This window comes from Furipterus horrens, unplaced genomic scaffold (genome assembly GCF_987537825.1).
Source record: "Furipterus horrens unplaced genomic scaffold, mFurHor1.1.pri manual_scaffold_5, whole genome shotgun sequence".
Taxonomy (NCBI): Eukaryota; Metazoa; Chordata; class Mammalia; order Chiroptera; family Furipteridae; genus Furipterus; species Furipterus horrens.
In genome coordinates this window covers 54,157,468-54,179,463 of record NW_028327175.1, presented here as the reverse complement: position 1 = coordinate 54,179,463, position 21,996 = coordinate 54,157,468, and the positions used below count along the sequence as shown (strand labels likewise).

At 35.9% G+C, this 21,996-nt stretch overlaps 1 protein-coding gene across 2 annotated transcripts in view; it reads left to right on the top strand.

Annotated features, from left to right (window-relative positions):
• EDIL3 (EGF like and discoidin domains 3) overlaps window positions 1–21,996 on the top strand; it is a 405,479-nt gene that overhangs the window by 236,855 nt on the left and 146,628 nt on the right. For both annotated transcript variants that reach the window (XM_090278987.1, XM_090278986.1), the window contains one exon: window positions 4,839–4,952. In XM_090278987.1, coding sequence (XP_090135113.1) covers window positions 4,839–4,952 — 114 coding nt within the window. The remainder of the gene's footprint in view (window positions 1–4,838; window positions 4,953–21,996) is intronic.

Sequence of the window (21,996 nt, the reverse complement as noted above, 5' to 3'; positions counted from 1 at the left end):
TATAACAGGCTCTTGAAAATAAGCTCTTGCTGGCTAATTAACAATCAATAACAATATTGCAGAGAGGAAAGATAGCCCAAGGGAAAGGAATAAGGAAGTCAAGAAATTATTTCTTTGCAAAGGAAATAAAAAGCTTAATCATGGTGTCCTTTTAATATAGAAAAATGAGGCTGCTCAGCCTGAGAATCAGTTGCTCCTGCTTGATGCTCGTGGGGCCTGGATGTACTTGGGGATGAAAAGGAAATAAGTTCATGATTGAATTAAGTTGTCGTTGTCTCCCGTAAAGAGGAGGGTAGGTGGATTTCTGTCCCAAGAAGGATTGGATGTACTGGATTAAATGGTTGTCAATATTCAAAATATTCTAAGCCAATATCTTTATGAGATTCTGATTTCAGTTTCTTTGGATCAATAGCCAGAAGTTGTATTGCTGGATCATATGGTAGTTATATATTTAATTATTTTGGGAAACATTCATACTGTTTTACATAACATTACTCCCAATAGCCAGATTTGGAAACAACATAAGTGTCTATCAGTAGGTGAATGGATAAAAAAGATGTCACACACACACACACACACACACACACACACACACACACATACACTCATATACACACACATTGAAATATTATTCAGCCGTGAGAAGGAACAAAATTCTGCCATTTGTGACAGCTTGGATAGACCTGGAGAGCATTATGCTAAGTGAATTTATAGAGAAAGATAAAGAGTTATCTTACTTGTATGTAGAATCTAAAAAAGACAAACAGAAATAGAGAGTAGAGTGGTGGTTACCATAAGGGAGCAGGAAATAAGGAAACATTGGTCAAAGGAGGTAAATTTTCAGTTATAAGATTAACAAGTTTGGGGATATAATGTCTAAGATAGTGATTTTAACTAAGAATACTGTGTCATGTAGTTGAATATTTCAAAGAGAGTAGGTCTTAAATATCCTCACCACATAAAGAAAGGGTAATTATCTGACCAATTATTTCTTAGCAAAAACTCAAGACAATGAGGGTAGACCACAAACACACCCTTACAAATCTCCATAAAATGGACTAAGTGTGAAACAATGGTACAGATAAAAAGTCTAACTGTTGCATATACAATTAATAAATCTACGTATTTTCTTTACAGCATAGCAAAGGGCATGGAAATAATCCTGGAGTACCTCTTTAGTTCAGAAAAATTCATACTGTTGTGACCATCTCTCTATGTTCTCACCTCTTCTTCTCTGGCATTTCTTTACCTTATTTTCTTCTTCCTTCACTCCTCTTTCCTTACCACACCCCACCCCCAAAAAAGGTGTTCCTTGAGTTTACATCTGTAAATCCAGATTCAGCTCTTGATACTGTGTCTTAGACTAGACAGTAGGCAGAACATTTTTATGTGTCGGGAGTGAGGAATCAAAACTCAGCTGTGTGTCTTGATTATAAAATCCAATTTTCAATGAGGTTTTTTCTTTAAACATGAGACAATTAGAAGCAAAGAACTCAAAAAATAATAGCTATTATTATTATAAATAAACTATAAATATGACCAAATATAGGTATTTCTAATTTATTTGGGGACTGCTGTGTCAAGTCCTTTTAGTTATAATAATAATCTAATATAGTCTAGTATATTTGCACTAAATGTGAAGTTATTTCTTGAAATGATAATGCTTTGACCTGTGAATAAGTGAAATATGTGATTTATTACAAAGATGTTTAATTTTCATTTCATTACATTATGTTCTGTGAGCATTTATATCTAGTCTTTAATTAAACATGATTTATTCAAATCAAGATCTGTTTCCATTTAAATTGCTCTCAATGTTAATCACAATGCAAATAGCCTTCATTGCTGAAAGAATGGCTACATTATACTAATATATAACTGATTCTGTGAAATTCGCATCTGTTCTCTGAGCCTATGTGTTACTAGATATGTATATATGTAGAAATGTTTTACTTATTTTGTTACTAGATTAGAGAATGTAACTCAATATAACATTTGTGTTTTTATGAATTTAGATTTGAGGTAATTTTTGAAGTTAAAAAAAAATAGAAACATGCCCAAACAATAAAGGTCTGTCTTTTATCACAAATTGAATATGGCTATAAAGCATTTTCACTTCAGCAATGGAATTACAGTCTATCTTATGTCACACTACTGTCTGTGTAAATTTGTAACTTTTTTGTTTTTGTTTGTTTAGAATCAGGTGTTTTTAATTATAACTTCCCTTGTTGATCATTATAGACCTGTCCCAAAGAACAGGAAGAAGGTTTAAATGTTGATTAGTGTTGCCTTTATGTCTTTAATGCAGATGTTTTAATTCTTGACTGTTCTAATGCCATGCCCTATGAAAACTTCCTTCTATTAACCTTTCAAAGCAGTAAGATCTGGTTTTTACTCATGAAGTAGTTCAATCTTAAAATGAAAAAATGTTTAGAGTCTCTTACTTGAGAATTAAAATATAATGTACCTATTAACATCAAACCTTGTGTGTGTCTCCATCCTGCCTTCCCTAAGTCACTTCTTGAGCCCATCTCACATATGGTTTCACTAGGTCATTCTAAAGTTCAAAGAAAGGTGTAGAGAATATCCTCCCATCCAGTTCCAGACCCTCAATACCAAAAGGTAAAGGCGAGTTCCCTCAACTGACACTAAGGTATCTTTATAATTTGCTCCCTTTCTACATCTTCAGATGTGGGCTCCAGTACTCCCCTTCCCATTCTCTGCTCCATAGGAACTGGGCTATTCCCTTACCTGAACACACCATCATACTATGAACATTTCTCTTCAAATTTGTGACTCATTTTGGTTACTGCTTGGATATAGACCACCATCCTCATCCTGTCTATATTAATCCCAATTAAACCCTTTTCAATTCCAAGATCAAGTTATGTTTCTTTTATATGATCTTCAGACATCAATACTCAGTTTTTCCTGCATCAGTATATGAAAGAATAACTTTTTGTCTAACTTACAAAATAAAGCAATTCACTCCCTAAGACCTGAATGTTTAACTTATTGGCTATTGACATATTCTCATCTAGAACAAATGTTAGTAGATATGAAAAAAAGAAAGGCATATTAGACATTTTTCAAAGTTGCCTAACATTGAGTTTGTAAAACAAATAAGTAGCATAGTGACTTCTTTACAACTTTCAAAAGTTAATGAAAACTTTTTGTAGACTAAATGAAAATTTGGCATGACTAAAAAGAGCTAACTATTACATTATATAAGAAAGTAAATGACTCCTTCCTTTCTTCCTTTCTTTTTTTCTGGAAGTCTATTGTATTTTATAGTACACAGCTATTTTTAGAGACTATCAAATTCTGGTTTTATTCTATTATTTGATATTGTAACATACTCAAATTGCTTCAATTCTTTCTGAACACAGTCATGAATTGTTTTTATTCTTAAGCTGTGACAGTCAACCAGAAAACAAAAAGGATGGCTTTTTCAGAGAAAGTCATCACCTGCCTAAGGAAATTTAAACCAAAAACTGTACAGTAAACTTAGAATGAGAGGTAGACAACTTTGCTTCCAGGAAGAGATACTGTGTAACAGAAAAGATAAAACAAAAGGCAAAATAGAGATTTTTCTGGTAGTTTGTCCTTGTTCTGTCTTGAGGGGTAGTATAATGATCATACATATCACTTTAAGTACTATGAAAACCCAGGATTTCAGAAATACCTTTTAATACATTATAGTGTGAGAAGGCACATTATACATCTAAAATTTTTAAAAATTATATTGTCTGCACAACTATTTTAATATTTTGTTTGAAATATCTTGAAATGTTTTTTGGGCACTAGTCACCAGTGTGTGGCATTCACAAAGGTACAAAGAACAGTGCAAGGCAGAGGTTGAATTTGTAAAGTTCATGGTCTAAGTGAAAGGGTGAAAGACACATCAATACCCAATTCCTAAGTAACATCATGTGTAACTGTATGAAGGTTGAAAAAAATAGAATTGTGTTTATTAGAGTAGATAGTAGGAATTGAAAACCATGGAGAGCAGTGTGTGTCCTCTGACCTCTTCACTAGTTCTTACAAAACCCAGTGTGGTGCTGTGCTTAAAGGTAATGAGTTGTAAATATTAGTGACTGGTATTTGACTGAATTAGTTATTATTTCTTTTTTATTTAAAATCATATTTGTTATTTCCATTGCCCAAAATTAGAATGGAAATTAGCAAAATTTGCTGAATGTTTTCTATTTCCAATGATTTTTGCACCAGGTATAATAATAGTTTATCAAGGATAAATTGCTTTAGTCATTCTAACTTTAGAAACCTTGAATGAGATTAGGAAGTGATCATCATTTACATTTATTATACTTTGCACGTAATGAGCTTCAGCTTTTAACTCTAATTTGTTTCTCATCCTATTCATCAAAGGAGAACTATTTAGAAACTAAAACATCTCTGTCAGTTAGAATTTTAATGAATTAAGATGAAATGAGAATGTTAATTGGCAGTTGTTGCTGCAGGGGAGGTTTCCAGATCTTGCAAGCGATACCAATTCATCCCTCTATCAGGGTTAATTTGTTTGATTTAAATCTAAGAATGCACTGATTATTTCTCCACAGTATTCATATTTATTTTCTGATTGGAGAGTAGTTTGGTTATGTGGGTCTTCCGTTTAGATTCTCAGTTCCATTTGTACTTGATTTAATTTGATTGTTAATAAATTTAAGCAGCATTTGTATTATTGACTCAAGATAAAGACACACAAAATGTAAATGCATTACTTAGACTTTGTTTTATTTGTAATACCCCAGACTGTCCATAACTAATCATTTTCTTTACCAACACTTCACTCCCTATGTTCTTTCTTTTTCCCTCAGACATAAATGAATGTGAAGCTGAGCCATGCAAAAATGGTGGAATATGTACAGACCATGTTGCTAACTATTCCTGTGAGTGCCCAGGTGAATTCATGGGAAGAAATTGTCAATACAGTAAGTATTCATATATATGTATGTAGATATAAAGTTTTATTTGCATAGCCTGTATTTGTTATGGAATCTGAGTTGACATCAACATAGTTTACTTAAAGAATTCATAATTTATTGAAATTGCACATTTAATGTTTATCATTTTAATGTTAGTAATGTACATATATTCTCTAGGATAGGTCTCAGTGCATGATGGGCATGGGAGTGATCACCTTGTGGTGTGAAAATAAGGTAACAGTTTCCCAGACCATAAGTTCATCTTTCTCAGGAATTTCATTTTAGCTTTTTAGTATGTGTATGACCTAAATTTTCACCATAATGATTACTCTGGTTTAGACAATACATTCAGCTCACCATAGCCAGATATCCTCTATCACAAGTAAAAGGTAGGGAGGGATAAATGATGATTCATATCAAGTTGGCCAACACATTAATAGAAATTTTACAGGTAATTTTTTTTTTCTTGGAAGCCTAAGACAGTCTTGAGATTACGGAGCAAATGTTAGAAGAGTAACTTACCTGAAGTGTTTACATAGAAGCACAAAACACCCTTCCTTCTCAAAAATAAAAAAATAAAGTACTAAGAAAAGATAGAAACAGGGTTACAGTCCATGGGATGAGACCAGAATTAGGCACAAATATGTACTAATAAGAATAATGATATGGCTCAATAATTGTCAGGCACCTGTAGACATTTCACTGTGCTACTGTTATGATGTATATCATATTATTAGAGTGTCACAACATTACAGGAACTCAGAAGGCAAATGCAGATTAGACTTTAGATGCAGAAACCGAGACACTATATGGTTTGCACAAGCTCTTATAATTAGTGACAGGAGCGGGACTAGGGAGAATCTAGAATTAGTTCTTATGATTCCAAGTTCATAATATTTCCCTCTAAACTGACATATCTCTTCATATGGAGTTGAACAAGATCAACACAAAGCACACTACACCTACTCTCTTATACACACCCAATCCCACATACACACACCATCATACACACTCCTTCCTCTTTAGCCATGGGAACATTTTCATTTCTCATTTTCTTTCTGTTCCTCCTTTTTGAAAATGGTCAATTATAAAATAAAAAATGGAAAATTAAGAGTTTATTTTAGTTATGTATATAAATAAAATGATGGTCTAGGGATGCTCATTATTCTAGTCCTGTAAAACTTTTTAAAAAATAATGAAAATTTGAATACCAAAGAAATATCTTGGATTGGGGAAACTTTTCTAAGCTAAAAAATAATTGGAGAAAAACATTGAACATGAATTGATAAAGAAGTCACAGGCACTGATGGATGGAAAGAAAGGGCAGTCTGAGTAAGCAGGTTGACCACACACCAATAGCTACCCAGTCAACTAACTAGTATTTAACTAACCACCCACTAAGTCAAATTCACGTTCAACTGATCCTTAGCCTACCTCAGGCACAGTTCTTGCACTCTTCTTTATTTTAATTCATGGGACTTAATGATGACTGCCAAGTCAGCACTGGAAGTTGTGCTAAAAGCATCCCCCCCAAGATTTCCAAAAAGGAACACATTATTAATGCGATAAAGAACAAAAAAATGATAATAGTGACTACTTGGCTCATGCAGCAAAAATATACATCTGGTGCTGGAATAAAAGACTTCCAGTCAGAACTGGAGCTTTGATAGAGCTTAAAACAACGCCTGGATAAGAGCAGATCCAGGCATGGCAAGGCCACCTCTGACCCATGGAAGGCCTGGCCAAGGGAGCAAGAAGATGAGACCTTCAGGAGAAGTCTGCCTAGGTGTAAGAGGCTCTCCAAAGTGGTCAAATCCTAGCTCTCTGAGTGACCGTAAGAAGGGGCAGCTGAGATAGTAGACAACCTCCTATCCTGAGAGAGGAAACCTAAGACTTGGAGTTATTTATACATGTTTTCCCTCCTCCCCCCTACTGACCAGGGAGTAACTAGACAGCCAGTTGTTGGCCTACATGTTGAAAATGAAAGAAAACCTGAATGTGAACTAGACATTGAAGCTAATAGCTAAAGCCTGTCCATCCTCCCATCAGAAACTTTTGCTGAGGTCAACACATCTGAAAATACCTTAACATGAAAGAGCCTGACTGACTACAAAATGGTGTATTGAAATAGATTTTAAATTTAATTGCCCACAGTTTGTACCTAATATTTTTCAACCAGTTTTTGATACTGTTTAATGAACTTCCTTGTTATTCTTTGACTTCATTTTATATTTATATAATATTTATATTTAAATGCAGCTTTCTCTTTGAACATGAATGTGATAATGGGGTACTTCCCTTAACCTATCACTTCCTCTGTTCACCTCTGTGCCCCAATAAAGAGAATGTATGGCACACTTGTAAAAGCTTGTAATAAATTAAGATTCTTATTCTCCGTATTGCCTGAGTTTCTGGGAATATGGTTCTGTCTTTTTCTGTGGCTTAATAGAATTTAAAAATTGAGAGTAAGAATGCATTCTGTCACAGTGATGATTTATTTCTACACAATGATCTGAGCATTCGTTCATGACAGGACACATAGAAACACGTACAGGCAGTGCCAACTCTAAACAGACTGAGGTTAGGATCTTCAGAGTTTGTATTACATACATTATAACTGATGTGCCAGTTTCCACTCTTTAGTAAGATTAACTTTTTTCTGGGCTTTGTATCATGTCCCACAGGCTCACCATTGGGTTGGCTTATGCATGCAATAATGGTAGAGAAGCCATTTGTTTTGGCAGATATTTCAGGAGGGTGAGGGAAGAAAGAATGAAAGTGACTAGCTACTGGGTGGGTCAGGGGACAGCCATACTGAAATGCCATTATTGTGTACAGATCAGTTTTCTTCAGTACAGTCTTGGGCTCCTGCACTCATATTAGCTTGAATTGGCCCACTTCTTTCTTATCTCTACTGATAAGCTAATTAAGTTCTAGTACATTTAAAATTGAAATCATTCTCAACACTCCTCCAAAATAATAAATACTAGCAGCCATGACATAGGACTACAATTAACTTGAGCACTAAAATATCTGCACAAAAATAATATTATATACAACACAATAAACTGAGGAACTATTTGCAATAATCATAAAAACAAATATTAGTTATCCTTAATTTATTATATCTCTCAGTTCAATAAAATTAAATACAACAGATAAAAACAGCAAGAATATGACCAGAACCTTCTCACAAAGGAACTGGTTTAATATTGAATATATATGATATTATGGTTGTGCCTTCATTATTATCCTTCCAATTTTTTTGATTTTTATTAAAAATAGATTTAAAGTACAATATCTTTATGATCTGAAAATAATAATTTCTTTAAATGACTATTTAATGAGAGCACTAGATAGGTGAGGAAACCCTTGGACTGACTCTGCACCTGCCTCTGTGCTGCTTCTTCTCGCACTGTATCTCTACCTCCTCTCACTTCACAAGTGCAAACTGGAAGATGAACGGCGGAAACAAATGGCAATGCCTATAAACAGAAAATGGGGAAGTGCTAAAGAGGAACACAGGCTGGCTGGCCAACTTTAGAAGAATATAGAACAGACAAAGGAAAGAGAAGGGAAGGGAGTGAGAGCTGTTTAACCAGGGCTCCATGCTAACCATGAGGCTCCCTGGAAACCCCAATGCACATGTGCACACCTACCCACAATCACTCCAGATCAAATTTGTCTTATGGGAAAAAAAAAATTGTAAGGCAAAGGAGGTGACAGAGTAATTTTCCTACATGAAAATTTTTACTAGACAATTTTACTGAAGAGAAGTCCTTCCCTCCTTTTGCCCGATCTCCTTCCCCAGTCAGTCCTTAACTCAGCCAGAGGGAACCCGTGAAAACTCAAAGTGCATCACCTCACACACCTCAGACTCCTCTACTAGCCTCTGACATCAGACAGTGAAAATTACAGCCCTGCTTCCTGAGGCCTGCACAACCTGCCTGTACTTCCACCCTGCTCACTCACCTCTGTCGTCTCTTCTCCTAAGACGGACTTTTTCATGCGCTGCTCCTGCCACCAGCCAGTCCTGGCACACACCTGGCACATTCTTGTCCTAGAACATTGCCTTTTCTGTCTCCTTTTTGTCTGAAGTATTTGGAACACTCCCAAACTTCCTTCAATGACTTTCTCCTTCCCACCACAACACTCCCAAACACACACTCACCCCCTGCTCTTCTATAGTTCTTCTCCTGAACATTGATCACAGAAATATATTTTTACTTTTAAATACTGTTTATTGACCAATTCTCTAATGGAGTATATACTCCACAGGGGAGAGATTTTATTGTTCTAAGCATAACTGCCCAAATAGGACTGGAAAATAGTAAGTGGCCCATAGATATTTGCTAAATGAATGAATGAACATAGTAGTCTAAGTTCTTTAGATATAGAGATAATATATTATTTCTCAATGTCTTTAATATCATTATTTTTCACCTGACTTTCTGGTTTTTTTGTTAGCATATTTTATTGATTATATTGTTACAGTTGTCCCAAATTTTCCCCATTTTCCCCCATCCATGCTGTATCCCTCTTCCCTCCAGCAGTCCTCCTTTCTTGTCCATGTCCATGGGTCGTGTTTGTAAGTTCTTTGGCTTCTCCCTTTCCTGTACTATTCTTTTTATTTTTTTTTTAATGTGTTTTATTGATTACAGTGTTACATTTGTTCCAATTTCCCTTCCCTCTGCTCCCCTCCACCCGGTGGCCCCCCTCCCTCCCCTTGTCCCCCCTTCCTGTACCATTCTTCATACCCTCCTGTCTATTTTGTTCCTACCAATTATGCTTAATTCCTGCACCATTTTCCCCATTCTCCCCTTTCCCCCTCCCAGCTGATAACCCTTCAAATGATTACCATACCTATGTTTGCTTAGTTTTTTTATTTTTTTTAGATTCAGTTGTTTATAGTTGTGAGTTTGTTGCCATTTTAATGTTCATAGTTTTGATCTTCTTTTTCTTAAATAAGTCTCTTTAACATTTCATATAATAATGGCTTGATGATGATGAATTTCTGTAGCTTTACCTTGTCTGGGAAGCACTTATCTGTCCTTCCATTCTAAATGACAGCTTTGCTGAATAGAGTAATCTAGGTTGTAGGTCCTTGCTTTTCATTACTTGGAATATTTATTGCCAGTCCCTTCTTGCCTGCAAAGTTTCTTTTGAGAAATCAGCTGACAGTCTTATGGGAACTCCTTTGTAGGTAACTCTTCTTTTCTCTTGCTGCTTTTAAGATTCTTTCTCTATCTTTAACCTTTTGCCATTTTTATTATGATGTGTCTGGGTCTTGTCTTTTTTGGGTCCAAGTTGTTTGGAGCTCTCTGTGCTTCCTGGACTTGTATGTCTATTTCCTTCACCAGACTGGGGAAGTTTTCTTTCATTATTTTTTCAAATAAGTTTTCAATTTCTTGCTATTTCTCTTCTTCTGGCATGCCTATAATTTGGATGTTTGTACATTTAAAGTTGTCCCCGAGGTTCCTAAGCCTCTCCTCATTTTTTTTGCATTCTTGTTTCTTCTTTTTGTTCTGGCTGAATGTTTATTTCTTCCTTTTGTTCCAAATCATTAATTTGAATCCCTTCCCTTCACTCCCAGTTTCCTGTATATTTTTATTTCATTTTGTGTAAGCTTTATTTCTTTCTTTATTTTTTGCCATACTCTATGAGATCTCTGAGAATCCTTCTCATGAGTGCTTTGAACTCTGCATCTGAAAAATTGTCTATCTCCATTTGTTTAGTTCTTTTTCTGGGGTTTTGTCCTGTTCTTTCATTTGAGCCATATTTCTTTCCCTCCTCAATTTGGTTGCCTCCCAGTGTTTGTTTCTGTGTTTTAGGTAGAGCTGATTTTACTCCCTGTCTTAGCAGTGTGGCTATATAGCAAAGGCACCTGTAAATTGTGTGGGACAGAGCCTTAGGTAATTGCCAGGGTGGGCCCACTTGCTTTACCACTTTGTGGTTCTGTGGCTTAGAGAAGGGACAATGCCACTGCCTGGCTTCTGGCAATTTGCACAGCACTCGCCCTGTTTCGGTCATTTCACACACTTACCATATGTGAGTTGCTGTTTTTAAGCACTATTATAAAGCTGCTTTTGCTAGTATAATAAAAAGTAATATGATATATTAGTTGGTACTCACTAAATGATATTGCAAGTTGAATTACTTTCCTTTGACTTGATAAAACCTTTTATAATTCTATTTTGCTTTATTTTATTTTTTGTTTTTCAATTACAGTTGTCCCATTTTCCCCCCATTGCTCCCCCCACCCAGCCCACCCCTTCTCCCACAATCGTATCCCTCCCCATTGTCCATGTCCATGAGTCATTTATACACATTCCTTGACTAAACCCTTCCCTTACTTATCCCCCTTCTCTCCCTTCTCCCTCCCCCCATTGACTGTTATTCTGTTCCGTGTCCTATTTAGTTCATTTGTTTATGTTGTTCTTTAATTTCCTGTATTAGGTGATATCATATGGTATTTTTCTTTCTTTGCCTGGCTTATTTCACTAAGCATAATTCTCTCTATTTCCATCCATGTTGTCACAAAGGGCAGGAGTTCCTTCTTTCTTTCTGCTGCATAGTATTCCATTGTGTAAATGTACCACAGTGTTTTAATCCACTCATCTACAGATGGGCACTTAGGCTGTTTCTAGCACTTAGCTATTGTAAACAGTGCTGCTATGAACATAAGGGTGAGTAAGTTCTTTTGAATTAGGGTTTTAGGATTTTTCACGTATAATCCTAGCAGTAGAATCGCTGGTTCAAAAAGCAGTTCCATTTTTACTTTTTTGAGGAAATTCCATACTGTTTTCCACAGTGGCTGCACCAGTCCGCATTCCCACCAACAGTGCAGTAGGGTTCCCGTTTCTCCACATCCTCGCCAGCACTTCTTGTTTGTTGATTTGTTGGTGATGGCCATTCTGACTGGTGTAAGGTGGTATCTCATTGTGGTTTTTATTTGCATCTCTATGATGGCTAGTAATGCCGAGCATTTTTTCATGTATCTATGGACCTTCTGTATGTCCTCTTTGGAGAAGTGTTTGTTCAGGTCCTGTGCCCATTCTTTAATTGGGTTGTCTGTTTCTGTGATGTCATCATATAAGTTCTTTATATATTTTGGAAATCAGTCACTTATCTGAGGTATCACTGGCAAATATGTTTTCCCATATGGTTGGTTTCCTTTTCATCTTGCTGATGTTTTCTTTTGCTGAGCAGAAACTCTTTAGTTTTTTTATTGATTATGCTGTTACAGTTGTCCAAATTTCTTTTCCCTCTGCTCCCCTCTACCCTGTGACACTCCCTTCCTCCAGTTGTCCCCCACCTTAGTCCATGCCCATTGCTTGTGCATATAGTTCTTCTCAACATCTTCCTATCTACCCTATTCCCTCCTACTATGCTTCTTAATTCCTGCATCATCTCCTTCCATTTTTCCCCTTCCCCCTCCCCTCTGACCTCCCCCCAATATGTTCCCCATACCTATAATTCTTTTTCCTCTCTCATTGCCTACTTAGTTTGCCTTTGTTTCTATTCCCTAGCTTCTGCTGTTTGTTCTTATGATACAATTTTCATTTTAATGTTCGCAGTTTTGATCCTCCTTCTTCTAAACAAGTCCCTTTAACATCTCATATAACAGTGGTCTGGATCTAAGAAACTCCTTCAATTTTACTTTGCCCTGGAAGCACTTCCTCTGCCCTTCTATCCTGAATGACAGCTTCACTGGATAGAGTAATTGTGGTTGTAGGGTTTTGATTTTCATTACTTTGAATATTTCTTGCCAGTCCCTTCTTGCCTGCAGAGTTTCTTTTGAGAAACTCTGTTAGTCTTATTGGAACCCCTTTGTACATAATTCTTTTCTTCTCTCTTGCTGCTTTTAAGATTATTTCTTTTTTTTTTTTTATTCTTTTTTTTTCAGTGCTTGTCTTTTTTTTTTTAAGTATATTTTATTGATTATATTTACACTAGTTCCAATATTTTCCCCTTTGCTCCCCTCCACCAAGCACCCCCCTTCTCTGACATTCCCCTCCCCAAGTCCATGCCCATGGCTCACCCTTTCATATATTCTTCTTCTTTTTTTAAATAATTAATTAATTAGTTAAATATTTTAACAATAAAAAATAACAATCCCTTCCTCTCAGACTTAAGACCCTTTACAATCTTATAAAGGACAATGGACGAAGGTCTCGAGCTCCTCTAGCTGCTTCAAGCTGGACATGGTCGTTGTCCTACCTACCCTTGGGTCAAGAAATCCCTAATAAGAGTGGGGGTGTGGAGGGGAGGGTGGCCTTCCCACAAGGGGAAGGATCGTGCCGACTCCAGGTTGGTTGGCTGTCTCTGGACAACAGCGTGCTTGGTTTAACCAGCTGGCATCCGTGTTGTATTCTGGAGGCAACAGGGTTAAAGAACATCATTCAATCTGTAACCACTAGATGACAAAAGACAGGTATTAATTTTTCAATGTCCCACATTAGGGAAAAGAAGGGTTTCTTTGGAGGAAGGTATGCCAGGTACATCTCACCTGTCCAAAACCCTTTTGCCCATTATACTTAGTTTGGACTGAGGGAAATATTTTAGGTATCCCCCCTCTCAGGCCTCTGGGCTCTTTCTGTCCAAGCCATTAGGATAGAAAAGAGAAACCAGTTTTCAAGTGAAGTCCACAGACCACCCCATTCTTCACGAACCCAGCCACTTAGTTCAGCCAAACCATTGAGTCTCAGGAGGCAGCAATGCAGACAGGATTAAGTGAGGCCTATACGTACAGACAATCACTCAGGTAATGAGATCGTAGGCTTATGCCCTTTGAAAACAGAAAACACATGTTAATTTATGTAACATAACCCACATACAAGTCTCTAAAACTGTAGGACTGTCTTATAGGAAAGACATCCAGTTGCAAGGCATTTGACATTCTTCTTGCCTGTAAATTAAACATCTTTGATAATGCCACAGACATAGTTTAACTTTCAAATGAAAACAAATTTTAAATGAAAAGAAACTTTAAAGACGGTTAGCTGCACTACTTTATAGTTTACCACTGGGCATTGTGATCTTCCTTGAATCTTGATTTTTCTCCCTAAGATTACCCTCCTTGTCATTAAAGGGACTGCATTAAGTTCATTTTTAATTTATCCTGTTCATTTGCATAAACACAACAAGAGCAGCAAATGACCACTTATGATCTTTAGTTCTGCTTTGCTGGAACTTACGCAAGGAACATTTAGGGTGACCTTCAGTCTGCCCTTCAGGGCACAGAAGCTGGGCCACATACCTGGCATTCAGCCTTGCCTGTAAACACCTGTCTTTTCCAGGTCCTCCTGGTTTTCCATTGTGCCTTAAGGTCCCTTCTAGCCATCTTTCAGGAAAACAACCTTCGTTCCTTCCCTGGAAAGATTGTTATGGACCGCTCATCCATCCAAGGTACCAGGCCTTTTATCTCGTAGACTTTTATTACCTTTGAAAGTCAGTCCCAGTTGCTCAGGGCTTTTTGGTAACAACCAAAGCCCAAGCATTTCTCCTTTAGGCATGACATTCCAGTCAAAATCTTAGTCAAAAAAATCGTTATTAACAACTGGTCTTATTAGTTTTATGCAAAGAAACTTATGTCATTACTTACTTCTTTAGAATGCCAAATTCTGGAGGGATCAGATAGGGAGAAAATATATACAGTGTGAAGGAAAATCCTTGTCCTTCTAATATTCACTAAACTTGCATTTCTATTCTTTATATTTTTATTTTTACCCCCACTAAATATTTTTCTGTTTGTTTGTTTTTCCATTACAGTTGTCTCACTTTTTTCCCCCTCTTGGTTCTCTGCACCCTGTCCCTCCATTCTCCCACATTCAGTCCCCACCCAGTTGTCCATGTCCATGGGTCATTTATACATGTTCTTTGACTAGACCCTTCCCCTTCTTACCACTTCTCTCCCTCCCATCTCCCCCTTTGTTACTGTTAGTTTATTCCTCGTTTACATACCTCTGGTTCAATTTTGCTCATTTGTTTGTGTTGTTCATTAGTTTCCTTTAACAGGTGATAGCATAAGGTAATTTTCTTTTGTTGCCTGGCTTATTTCGCTAAGCATAATTCTCTCTAGTTCCAATCATGTTGTTGCAAATGGTAGAAGTTCTTTCTTTCTTTCAGTACTTATTCAATGTCATTTTCCCCCTTTGTACTCGTGTTCCTCTCTGTCTCTCTCTGTTTCTTCATCTTCTTAAAGCAGACCCTTTAGCATCTCTTGCAATACTGGTTTGGTGGAGATGTATTCTTTTAACCTTCTTTTGTCTTGGAAACTCCTTATTTCACCTTCCATTTTGAATGAGAGCCTTGCTGTGTAGAGTATTCTTGGTTGTAGGCCTTTGTTTTTCATTACTTGGAATATCTTTTGCCATTCCCTTCTGGCTTGTAGTGTTTCTGCTGAGAAATCTGAGGATAGCCTTATTGGAGCTCCCTTGTATGTTATTAGTTGTTTCTCTCTTGCTGCTTTTAGGATTCTCTCTTTGTCTTTGAATGTTGGCATTTTAATTATGATGTGTCTTGAAGTGGGCCTGTTGGGGTTCATCTTCATTGGGACCCTCTGTGCTTCCTGGACTTGCATGATTCTTTCTCTCTTCATGTTAGGGAAGTTTTCTGTCATTAGTTTTTCAAAGAGGTTTTCTATTCCTTGCTTTTCTTCTTCTCCTTCTAGAATTCCTATGATACGGATATTATTACGTTTCATGTTGTCCTGCAGCTGTCTTAGAGCCTCTTCAGTCTTGTTCAGCCTTTTTTCATTTTGTTGCACTGTCTGTGAGTTTTTGTCTACATTGTCCTCCAGCTCGCTGATCCGATTTTCTGCTTCCTCTAGCCTGTTTTTAATTCCTTCTACTGTGTTCTTCAATTCAGAGATCGTATTCTTCATTTCCTCCTGGCTCTTATTGATAGCTTCCATGTCCTTTTTGATGCTGGTATAATTCTCAGTAAGTTCCTTATAGTTCTTCTGGAGTTCACTATAGTTTTTCTGGAGTTCTTTGTAGTTTCCGCTGAGCTCATTGAGCTTCTCCATAATACATGCTTTCAATTCCATATCTGATAGTTGGCTCCCCTCTATTACATTTAGCACTCTTTCTGGGGACTCTACCTTTCCTTTCGATGGGGGGTTGTTTCTCTGTCTCCCCATTTTTGTGACTCCTATTGTTTGTTGGTGCTTCTTAGAATGATCTGCACTTCCTGGGTCTGCCCCTGGTGGCGTCAGATCCTGTACCAGTCTGGGCCTAGGCAGCCTGTTGGAGACTTCCAGGGATCTACTGCCTTTGTCTGTCTCCTTTAGTTGATAATCTATTCAATCTGTGATTAGTTGTCAGGCTTAAGGACCGTGGGTGTGGCAGCTTAATTCCTGTAGGCAGGGCCTTTGCTTCCCCTCAGGCTGACGCCACTTGGCTGGGAATGGTCTGCCTGCAGTGTGGGGATGAGTCAGCCCTGGGATCCAGCCGGCCGCTTCCCCAGCTCTCCCCTCAAAGCCACCACACCAAACTCTCCCCAAGAATCTCCAGTCCTCTCTGTCTTCCCTCTGGTTGTGCCCAGGGTAAGTGGGGGCCAAAATATTTTTGTATGTGATCCGCTTAAGAGCTCTTTTTCTCCATCAGTTTCTCTCCGGCTAGCAAGAAACCCTGTGGCTTTTCGCTTTTCTCAGCTGGATACTATTTTACTTTCCACTCTGTTGCTGTAGGCTGGGGAGCCCGTCTGGGGGTTTGGACCCTGCCCTTCTCAGGGGGAATCCCCGGCTGCTGAGCTGTTTCTCAGCCCCTTCAGCGCCACCCGTGTGAGCCCAGCCAGCCCTTCTGCATCTCCACACTCCCTACCGGTCACGTTGTGATGTAGCGGCCTTTTTTGTCTCTCCGTGGTTATAAGACTTCTCTCCAGCTGGTGTTCGGTTGGTTATTCCAGATGATTTCTCCAAAATTACGTTGTTATTCCAGACTAGTTCTGGGAGGAAGTTAGTGTAGCTTCCACTTACTCCTCCGCCATCTTGTTTCTTAAATCTTTTACTTTTTAAAAATTAATATGGCTATTAAGCACTTTTACTTTATAAGAAATAAATTTATATCTAACTCTATCTGTTATGATGATGCCCAATTATGTGGTAATAATATTATGTAAATCACTCATAACATAATTATATTATATGTTAATAACAAATGTCTTAATACTTGGCAAAAATATACCTATAATTGTACACTAATTTTTTATTAATTATGTTTATAGGTGGATGAAGGCAATACTATTCTCATTTAAAGAATTTCAGTTTTGAGTTCTAAATAAGGTTTATATAACTTATCATTGACTTTGGCAGATCTCAGTTATTATTGTTTTTATTTTTTATTAATTTATTACAGGGGATTTCATTAAATCTGATTATGTTTTATTTTAATTAAAGTTTCTTTTAATTGATATGTGCAAATCATTTAATTCTTCCCATAGTATTTATTACAGCATCGTAACAATTCTTCTAATGAAAATCTTAATTTGTATTTTCATGTTGCTTTTAAATGATATACACTTCAGTGTTTAGACAGCCATTTTCAAAACAGCTTGAAAGAAAAATGATGATTAACTGTTATGGAAACCTATTCTTATAAAAACAGATATGCTTTGCCATGTACATTTAACAGAACATGATCCTTAAACTAAAATGCATATAGTGGAAATTGATAGCATTTTAGTTAACTAACCTAAAAATAACTAGGATTGTTTTTATTCATTGTATTATGTGGCCCACAGTAGCCATCTACAGTTCCCTTCTGAGTGTTTAAATGTGACATGATTAAATTTCAGAAATGGTACTCAAATTCATTTCCATTGCTGATACTATTTATGAAAATTAAGATAGTTACCAAGGGAGCTCTCATAATGCATCATCCACAAATTGTTATACTGGAAAGTATAAAGACTTGAATGATTTCAGAGGGTTTTAATAAAAAAATAAAAACTAAAATCTTCAGCTGAGGATAAAGTGATATTTCTAAATGTTAAAATTATCCATGTTTTTAAAAATTTAATTAAATTATCTAGATAATTCTGTTACCTGTTTTCCTTAAGAATTATATCTATAAAGTTATAAGGACAAAAGACAAGTTTATACACACACACACACACACACACATAGTTTTTTTAAACTATAAATATTTTCCTATATTTATTTCTTGAGCAGCTGTAGCTCTTTAAGCCTTCATTACAAATGAACTAATATTTATAAATACACAAACATATACAATATATACATTATAAATGTACCTATGAGTGTTTCTTTTGATATTAGTGTGCACTGTCAAGTTCATTTGTGTGATCGCAGGCTTAGTGAAAATTGCCAAAACATTTTAGAGATAAATAAATTATTTGATACATATTTTTTTTCTGCTCATTACTTAATTATTCCTTTTGTGAAGACAAATTTACAAATAATGGCAAACACTCAACTACATATTCATGTTTTGACACCAACTGTCATAGGATTATGTTGATGTTAATTTAAACTTTTAAGTTACCATGTGCCAAGCACTGTCCTAAGTACCTTAAATGTTAATTCATATAATCCCCTTAACACTTTTTGTAGTAGGTTCAGTTTATCACTGGTTCTATTTTACAGAGAAAACCATGCTACCAGGTAATGAAATAATGTGCCTAGCTTCACATGGCTAGTAAACTGCAGAGGCTGGCCATAACCCCAGGCATGGCAGTTCCTGATGATCCTGGTCCTTGTAGGATAAACTGAACACTTTATTATGCTGTACACTTTAAGAACACTTGCACTTGAGGGTAACAGGAAAGAGCACAGGCTTCGCATACAAATAGAACTAGGGTTTAAACTCTAAGCTTTTAAACTATGTTTTATAAATATATAACTTTAGGAAATCCTATAGTGTTAATATATTTTTAATAAAGAAATATTAATCCAACCAAAACCATTATGGGAAAAAAGAGTTGCCTTAGAAATATGACATCACAACATACTTTTGAACCACGAAAACCTAATATTTTTATACTGTTTTATCTTTGTAATTATTGTAAGCTGGCACTGTTATTTGATGAAGTATTTTAGTGAATGGTGAACAGAAACTCACCATAGAATGAATAATTCCAGCATTTTCTTATCCTGTATAGATGGTCAAAGATTATATATAGTTTTATACTATAAAACACTATATTCAGGTATGACATAGATCCAAAAGCAAAATATAAAGAGATTCTGATATAAAATAGTTTTAAAATTAAGAGATATTGATAAAGGAAATCAAAATGAGAATTACTGCACACATAAACTTAATATGAAAATTGAATGAGTCCTGTATGTGAATATGTTTAATTATGTATCAAATAAAGTAGCCATGATTATTTATTGATTTTTTCTTAACATAACTATGTAGGAGATTTTAAGAGCATATATAAGTGAATTAATCCATTCACCAAATTATATCAAAGAGTAGCCACCCTCTACAGCTGGGGCAACATTGCTAATTAAAATATAGTCAGTCCTTATGGAGTATATTGATGAGTGGGAGAGAAAAACAAGAATTACTGAATACATATTATAAAACATGATGAGTGTGCTGAATGAAAAGAAGAGGGAGCCATGAAGTGCCTCTTCTGTTGGAGGATTTGAGAAAGTGACATTCATGCTGACACCAGAAGAGTGTATAGTAGGCACCAAATCAAAACAGAGAGTGGGGGAGATGATACATACTTTTACAAGGAGGACATATGTTTAAGAATAAACAGACCCTGGCATTTTCCCCACCCCCTTCTCTCCCCAGGACATGCTTTCTCACTCTTTCCCTAATAAGAGCATGCTCAAAATCTCCTCTGTCTTTCATGTCTCAAGAAATATCCATCTCTTTCTCCTTCTCTGTCTCTCTCCCTCTCCCTCTCTCTCCCTCTTGCTCTTTCTCTTTCTCTCTCCTCTCTCTCCTAAATTCCAAGGGTCCTTCTTTTTCTGTAACTTGTTTTCTGATCCCATTCTTCTGTGGATCACTTCTACCTCTGTGACTTTATAAATAAACTTTCGCTTATAATTTGGAAAAATAAAAATATATACAAACTCTTTGTCCATAAGAATCTTAATATTTAATGGATGAGTTCAACTGTGTGAACATCATGTGATGAAGATTTTAGGATGATCATTTACCCTTTAGGCCTTGCCAGTATGAAGTGGAGACCAGTGGCTGGCAAGGAATATTTATATATTAAAAACCCGTCTCATAAACTATCTTGTTCTACAACCACAGTGACTTTTAAAACACCAAAATAGACTCTAACTTTTATAAATGTATCCATAAATCAAAGAGAAACAAAGAAAAATAATCATTAACTCCAATCCTATTTTCATCCCAGATAAAATATATCTGCTCTGTTTTACAAATGTGAAATGGCATGCTCTCACAATTACTTTTGTCTTTGAAAGCTTTGCCTAATATAAATTTAAAATTACTTTTCTTAAATACATAAAATAGGAATTAGTCCAGAACACCAGTAGGATAGGAGGACAGTTTACCTCAGGCTGTCACCTTTTATGAACATAATACAAATAAAGAAATACATTATGGATTAATGAAGGTTTTATATCCAGTATAAAACTTTTAATTGTATAATATTATATCCAAGATTCATAACTTTTAAAAATCTGCTTTTAAATATATATATACATATATGTATATAAATAGAAACAACCATAATCATAAATAGTTGAATATTGATAATTATTATAAAACTATTGATAATACGTTTTTGTTTAAACAAACAAAATACTGTGCAACTTTATCAATATCCCTCAGGGGAGAAAATGATTTCAATTTTACTGAAGAATGAAGTCTTTGCAACAATAAACACAAAAAATTGACTCAATGACAAAACCAAATTAGATTCTCTGTGTCTGACACAGAAGTTCCATCTTCAATCAGATGCCTTTGGGTATATTTTTCCAAACGTTGCCCAATACTTGTGTACAGATACATCACACTTTAAAAGTTCACCTGCTGTACCTTAAAATGATAACCTAATAAAGGAAAGAAAAAAATATTAGCAAAATGCTCAAATAGATCCCCTAGGATTTGCTAAATACCTCTAACAAATTGAATCAGATTCTCATTACCTGACGGTTTTGTATTTGATTGCAAATAATTACAGAAACATCCGGTAAGCCCTCCTTGATTTTCAATTTCTTTCATTCCTATTATGTGCTAAACTGCAAATCTTTAGGGATTAAAATATAGTCTTGCATTTATTCTCCAGGTTAAAACTCACTCTACTATTTCCCATTTCAAAGACAAAAGAAGATAAAGTATGCAGAGGTACAGAGAGTTTGGGAACAGTATAAAATGACTTGACTTCACCTTTATAACCTTTAAAGTTATAGTGTATGGCTGAAAAATACTGTAATTTTCTCAGGCTGTAAATACATTTTTTAACCATCACCCTATCTCTTAACCATTAAAAAAAAAAAGGAAGAAATGCCCCAAATAAAATATGTACACCACAGAAAAATAAAAATTTCTCCATAAGAAAAGTACTAGAAAATAAGTTATCTTCAGACTTTATAGCATTAACATGATTAAAATGTAATCACTGGGCCAGTAATTATCCTCTACAGAAGTTCACATAGCATTTTTGGGTGTTTAGGTGAAACTTTGCATTTGGATATCAAATGAGGTTGAAATAGTTATTTCATAATGCAGAAATTATAAACATGAGCCTAAGCAATTTCTCCCTTTATTTCATTCACTTAATAGCAAAGTCAAATGCTTTTCTCAAATATGAGAAAGGAAATAATACAGATGGGTTCTGATATTTTACTAAATATGCAAAATTTTTATGATTTCCTGAAAACCCTAAGATTTCAAATTGTGGCAGTTTTACTGGTCAGCAGGGAGGTAGGTTGGGCAGTGACACCCACTGCTGTGGCCCTTGCTGCAGTTTTCAATCAAAGCGGCATACTTAGAAGTGATGGCTTCCCACCTGCATGTATGACCGAGAGTCATGGACATGTTTTGAATTCCATCTTTAAGCAATCTTCTTCCACTGAAGGGTAGGATCA